The 7,081-nt window shown below is 42.3% G+C and overlaps 1 protein-coding gene across 1 annotated transcript; it reads left to right on the top strand.

Moving 5' to 3' along the window:
- Positions 1-2,346: 2,346 nt before the first annotated feature.
- SMG8 (SMG8 nonsense mediated mRNA decay factor) lies at positions 2,347-6,824 on the top strand. Its single transcript, XM_037494065.2, has 4 exons — positions 2,347-4,143; positions 4,704-4,849; positions 5,108-5,980; positions 6,410-6,824. The coding sequence occupies exons 1-4, from the start codon at positions 2,385-2,387 to the stop codon at positions 6,605-6,607; spliced, it is 2,976 nt and encodes a 991-aa protein (XP_037349962.1). The 5' UTR covers positions 2,347-2,384; the 3' UTR covers positions 6,608-6,824.
- Positions 6,825-7,081: the final 257 nt, after the last annotated feature.

Below are 7,081 nucleotides of genomic sequence, written 5' to 3'. Positions count from 1 at the left end.
CAAGTTCGATCCCTGGCCTGCCAGGGAGAAATCCACATGGCGCAGCAGACCTCTCCTGTCTCGCCCTCTGCTCCCCTCAGCAGTGTATTTCAGTCTGTCTGCCTATTCTGTTCCCTGCTCTGTCTCTGGTGAATCCTCTCACCCCCCCCACCCCCACATCTCTGGCCTGTACCCCAGGTCTTATATGCATAAATAAATAAATCTTAAAAAAAAAGAAAAGAAAAGAAAAGATCAATGGTTTCCAGGAGATACCTGGAAAAGAGGCGGGAACAGAAAGAGCAAAGTATATATTTAGGGTAGTGAAACTTTTAAATGACACCGTAGTGACAGATATATGTCATTATACATTTGTCCAAATCCATAGGAAGTACAATATCAAGAATTAACCCTAATGTAAATTGATTTGGGTGTGATAATGATGTATCAAAATAGGCTCATAGGGCCTCCCCGGCTCCCGGGCGAGGGTCCCACATGGCGCGCAGACCTCTCCTGCCGCCCGCTGCTCCCCTCAGCAGTGTATTGCATCAGTCTGCCTGTTCTGCTCCCCGCTCTGGCTCTGGTGAATTCTCTCGCCCTCCCGCGCTTCTGACTGTACCCAGTGCTTGTATAAATAAATAAATAATTCTTAAAAAAAAAAATAGGCTCATAGATTGTAACAAATATACCACTCTGGAGCAGTGATGATAATACTGGAGGCTATGTGTTTGGAGGCAGACTGTATGTGGGAATTTTCTGCTCTATTTTGCTATGAACCAAAACCCACTCATTTTTAAGGAAAAAAGCCAATAAAAGGTGTTACAGGGCAGGGAGAGGGGCAGCCCAAACTCCGCAAACCTGCCTATTTTATATAGGGTTCTGCCATCCACCGCATTAACACAAAACATGAGACTTTAATGGGAAGGAACTTTAATACAATTAGGAAACAATACAGGAAAGGCAAAGAATCTAGTTTCTAAATCAAGCACCCAAAATTACCCGTCACCTCGTGGGTAAAACTCCATCCAAATGGGATTGGTCCAGAGCAAGGCCCCAAAGCCTGCCACAAGTCTAAAGCATCTTCCAGTGGGGACCCACAAAAAAGGGTCAGAAACAACCAGACAAGCCCGGAAGGAAAAGAGCAAAATCAAAATCAAGATAAAAGCTGCCATTGTCTCCTCCCCACGGGTCTCACCCACATCTGTGTCACCCAGTCCACGACCAAAAGACAAGCGCAGTTTCTTCACGTGTCTCTCGGCTCCATGTGCCTCCTCCAGGTCTCCTAATGGCTCCATCCTGCTTCCTTCCTCAGTCTCCTCTGCAGCTTCTCCTCTCCCTGCTCAGCTACACCCTCCATTTGGGTGGGGCAGGGAACCTGGAACCTCCCCCTTTCCTGGGGAACACCCTGTTACAATGGGAGTAAAGAATGAAAAGGTTGGGCCTCCCTGGTGGCACAAGGGGTTAAGACGCAGCTTATGAAGCTACCTGCAGCCACTGCAGCATGAGTTGGATCCCTGGCCAGGGAGCTGCCCACATGGCACAACAGACCTCTCCTGTCTCGCCTACTGCTCCCCTCAGCAGTGTATTTCAGTCAGTTTGCCTGTTCTATTCCCCATTCTATCTCTGGTGAATCCTCGCCCCCCACACCTGTGATCTGCACCCTAGTTCTTGTATGCATAAATAAAGAAACCTTTAAAAAAATTAAAACGTAAACACATTTTAGACATTTTGGTATATTTGTTTAACATTTTCCTCAACCTGAAAAAAACCTGTAAGATTATTGTACTCTATGAGCCTTTCGAACTGGCTTTCTTTTCACATTGCTGTGAAGGAATTATATTTCTTTGTGAATAGAAGAAGGAAAATTGTTCACTTCGCGAGATGTTTCTAAAATGGTGTTAGTGTTACTTAAACACTAAAATAGTGTTTCTTAGTGAGTGCAAAACTCACCAAGATTTAGTTGACAAGCATGTGTTATTAGTAGCTTTAGATTGGGGTCTGAGATTCTGCATTTCTAAGAAGCTTCTCTTTTTCTGTCTGCAAACTATTAACACTTCTATTGTAGCAAGGTTTCAGAGGTTAAACTGACCTACTTTTCTACTTTTGGAAGTCACTTAACACTCCCCCTTTTGCAGTGTTTTTGTTTGTTTGTTTGTTTTGTATTCCTTGAAATGCAAAGTAGTCGCTTCCAGTTGTCTTTTCGATATCTCAGTTTCTATGGTATCACAACAAAGACAATCTTAAATCCAGTGCGGGGCAGGAATGGGGAAACTAGGAGAGAAGCAGCTCCGGGCGGAACCTAAAGCCAGAGGGAAGCAGGAGGAATCAGAGGAAGGATTTCAAAAGTGGACGAAAGCCGGTTGGGTTTATCAAGCGGACCGGAAGGACTATAGCGAAGTCCCTGCACCATGGCGGGTCCTGTCAGCTTGCGAGAGCTTCTAATGGGAGCTTCAGCCTGGACTGGCACTGAAAGTCCCGAGGGATCCCCTGCTGAGGGTGGAGGGAGCTCGGCTGGCGGGCCGGAGCCTCCTTGGCGAGAGGATGAGATCTGCGTGGTGGGAATCTTTGGCAAGACGGCTCTGCGACTGAATTCCGAGAAGTTCTCACTTGTGAACACCGTGTGCGACCGACAGGTCTTTCCTCTTTTTCGCCACCAGGATCCTGGGGACCCAGAGCCTCGTGTCAGGACCGAGACTGGGGCAGTCGGGGAGACTGGTGGAGCGGGGGACGCTGGGTCTGGGGCCGGGGATCCAGTTCGGGGAGGTGTAGCTGCCGCGGAAGGTAATCGAACTGAACCAGGCTCCCAGGACTATAGCCTTTTGCAGGCCTATTACAACCAAGAAAGTAAAGTTCTTTATCTTCTTCTCACTTCCATCTGTGACAATTCCCAGCTTCTGCGAGCTTGTCGGGCCCTTCAGAGTGGGGAAGCTGGAGGTGGCCTCTCTCTACCCCATGCTGAAGCGCACGAGTTCTGGAAGCATCAAGAGAAACTGCAATGCCTCAGCCTCCTTTACCTTTTCTCCGTTTGCCACATACTGCTTCTGGTACATCCCACTTGTTCCTTTGACATCACTTATGATCGAGTATTCAGAGCCCTAGATGGACTGAGACAGAAAGTACTGCCTCTTCTCAAAACAGCCATTAAGGATTGTCCAGTTGGCAAAGACTGGAAACTAAACTGCCGACCCTGCCCACCTAGACTCCTTTTCCTTTTTCAACTCAATGGAGCCCTCAAGGTGGAACCCCCTCGGAACCAAGACCCAACTCATCCAGACAAGCCCAAGAAGCATTCTCCCAAAAGGAGACTGCAACATGCCTTGGAGGACCAGATCTATAGAATCTTCCGGAAGAGTCGTGTCTTGACTAATCAAAGTATCAACTGCCTCTTTACTGTGCCTGCCAACCAAGCTTTTGTGTATATAGTTCCTGGAAGCCAAGAGGAGGACCCAGTGGGCATGTTGCTGGACCAACTCAGAAGTCATTGTACTGTGAAGGACCCAGAATCTTTGCTGGTGCCTGCACCCCTTTCTGGCCCCAGGCGTTACCAGGTGATGAGGCAGCACAGCCGACAACAACTTTCTTTCCACATTGACAGCAGCAGTTCCAGTTCTTCAGGGCAGCTAGTAGATTTCACTCTTCGGGAGTTCCTGTGGCAGCATGTGGAGCTAGTCCTAAGCAAGAAAGGTTTTGATGACAGTGTGGGCAGGAACCCACAGCCTTCCCATTTTGAACTTCCCACTTACCAGAAGTGGATCTCAGCAGCTTCAAAACTGTATGAAGTAGCTATTGATGGGAAAGAGGAAGACTTGGGTTCTCCCACTGGAGAACTAACCTCTAAAATTTTAAGCAGTATTAAAGTTTTGGAAGGGTTTTTGGATATCGACACCAAATTTTCAGAGAACCGGTGCCAAAAAGCTTTGCCCATGGCTCATAGTGCCTATCAGTCAAATTTGCCTCATAATTACACAATGACTGTCCATAAGAATCAGCTTGCCCAGGCTCTTCGAGTATACAGTCAACATGCAAGGGGTCCAGCGTTTCACAAATATGCCATGCAGTTACACGAGGACTGCTACAAGTTTTGGAGCAATGGTCATCAGCTGTGTGAGGAGAGGAGTTTAACAGATCAACACTGTGTACATAAATTTCACTCATTACCTAAATCAGGTAACTAAAATTTTATCAGCATTTCAAAATCAAAACTTTGAGCTGTGTTTCTGTTCTTGTTTTAGACAGTTCATTATATGTTAATATTTTTAATAGAACCCAAGAGAAATTTAAGTGCTTCAGAATTAAGGTTTCTCTCCTGCTGTCAAAATATCAGCTATGACTCATTTTTATGACTACCACTTATTTTCTTGTATTTAAAAAATGAACTCGAGGTGACTGGTAATTGAGAACTATTAACACAAATTTTCAGAAATTTCATATTAACATTTTTATCTTGGAGTTTTTGTTGAACTGAAATGAATAATGTAATGTAAGATCACCGTGGTAATGGTAAAATTTACTTAGAAACCCTAAAACTTTAGATTAAAAATATAGATTATTTTGTACATTTTCACTTGCTTCTATTTTGTCTTCAATTAAGGTTTTTGTGTTTTGTGTGTGTGAGTGTGAGTGTGTGTGTTTCCCCTCATTTCTAAACAATCATTTGGAAAAATTTGTGAGTTAATAAGTTTGATTCTGCATTGTATATGTCAAATTAATTGTGACATATATTCCAGGAGAAAAACCAGAGGCTGATAGAAATCCTCCTGTGCTGTATCACAATAGCAGAGCTCGATCCACTGGTACCTGTAACTGTGGGAGAAAACAAGCACCCCGAGATGATCCCTTTGATATCAAGGCAGCTAACTATGACTTTTATCAGGTAAACTCTAAATTGTTTCTTCCTTCTCTTCTCCTTTTTTATTTATCATCTGAGTAAAAAGATGTATTTTCAGAAGCAAAATATCTAGAAAAGCAAATGTGACTACAATGTGATATATAAATAGAAGTTCTTACATGTACCTATGTGCTTACCCATTCATTGTTGACCATGTAGTTAACAATTATGAGGAATGTGTTGTTTTAAGTGAAAATTTCACAGGTTTTTTTTTGTTGTTGTTGTTGTTGTTGTTGTTTGTAGCTTCTGGAAGAAAAATGTTGTGCAAAATTGGATCATATCAACTTCCCAGTATTTGAACCAAGTACTCCAGATCCTGCTCCTGCCAAAAATGAGTCTTCTCCTGCTCCTCCAGATGCAGATGTTGATAAACTTAAAGAAAAAGAACCTCAAACCCAAGGAGAGAGCACAAGCTTGAGTTTAGCTTTGAGTTTAGGCCAATCCACAGATAGTTTAGGTACTTATCCAGCTGATCCTCAAGCAGGAGGAGATAATCCAGAAGTTCATGGTCAAGGAGAAGCAAAAACTGAAAAAAGACCAAATTTAGTTGATAGACAGGCATCCACAGTTGAGTATCTACCAGGCATGCTACATTCAAATTGCCCGAAGGGTCTTCTACCCAAATTTTCCAGCTGGTCTTTGGTTAAACTAGGTCCTGCTAAGTCTTACAACTTTCATACAGGTTTAGATCAACAGGGTTTCATTCCAGGGACAAATTATCTTATGCCGTGGGACATTGTCATCAGGACTAGAGCTGAAGATGAAGGAGATTTAGACACAAATTCTTGGCCTGCTCCAAATAAAGCTATTCCTGGAAAGAGAAGTGCTGTAGTAATGGGAAGAGGAAGACGGCGAGATGACATAGCACGAGCATTTGTGGGCTTTGAATATGAAGACTCTCGAGGTCGAAGATTTATGTGCTCAGGACCTGACAAAGTAATGAAAGTAATGGGAAGTGGGCCAAAGGAATCAGCTTTAAAAGCCTTGAATAGTGATATGCCCTTATATATTCTGTCATCATCTCAAGGCAGAGGGCTAAAGCCTCATTATGCACAACTTATGAGACTTTTTGTTGTGGTTCCTGATGCTCCTTTGCAGATAATTCTAATGCCTCAGGTAAGAAATATGACCCTTTCTGTCCTCAAGCCAACAAAAATGCTGATGCTAGGTTTTGATTGTTTTTGAAAAATACAGGATAATATAAAACTATTTCATCAAGCAGGTCTTAATTTTAAATCTTTTGTATTCAGTATTCTGTTTCTTGGACAAGGAATTGTGGGTGTGTTAATTAGTTCACACCATTAGTTCACATCATTTGGCTCAGAGGCAGAAATTGAACTTAAAAATCTGTAAGAAAGCAGGATATTTCAGACTCAATAATTACTATTGCATATGAGTTAGGAAAAGTCAGATTAGAGTTAGAAATGTCACCAGTCCCTACTTAATTTTATAAGCTCTTTGATTTACTGATTGTTTAGCTATTTATCTTTCAGGTGTTCTTAGTGAAAAATGTTAAAAAAAATAATATTGCCTATGTTTTTTCAGGTTCAGCCAGGTCCACCACCATGTCCAGTATTCTACCCAGAAAAACAAGAAATCACTCTCCCACCTGATGGCCTCTGGGTTTTGAGATTTCCTTATGCATATGTGACTGAGAGAGGACCTTGTTTCCCTCCAAAGGAAAACGTGCAGTTAATGAGTTACAAGGTGCTCCGTGGGGTTCTTAAAGCAGTAACACAATAAGCTCAAATAACATACTTGAGTTGGGTTTTGTTTTGTTTTTGTGTGTATAGGTGTTTTTTGGTATGTGTATACTGTGTTTTCTTGAATCCAAAATGTGTTTTGGTTACAGGAGTTCAGTATTTGGACAATAATTGTTCGCTATTTCATGATACTGTTGATAGTTATTGTTAATTGGGCTACAATTTCCTAATAAGCCCTGGTTATTCTAGAAAAGGATTCTTCTATTTTCTCTTATTTCGGCTTCACTGTCCATAATAAAACATGTTTCTATCATAACTGAGTATTACATACTCATGTTGAGTGAAAACTTTGTTTTTGCTGAAGTGATACTTTAGCTGGAATTTTCTTTAAGTTGCTGCTCCTGAAATATCTTCAAAACAAGATGATCCAGTAGATTATCTAGAATTAATTGATAAAAAGTCCTGTTGTTTGGTTTACAGTTCTGATACCTGAATTTGATCCTAAGGAACCAAA

Source organism: Talpa occidentalis, unplaced genomic scaffold, assembly GCF_014898055.3.
Source record: "Talpa occidentalis isolate TD23 unplaced genomic scaffold, MPIMG_talOcc4v2.1 talOcc4.7, whole genome shotgun sequence".
NCBI classification, from domain to species: domain Eukaryota; kingdom Metazoa; phylum Chordata; class Mammalia; order Eulipotyphla; family Talpidae; genus Talpa; species Talpa occidentalis.
Note: the sequence above shows the minus strand (reverse complement) of the source record. Positions and strands in the feature narration are given on the sequence as shown.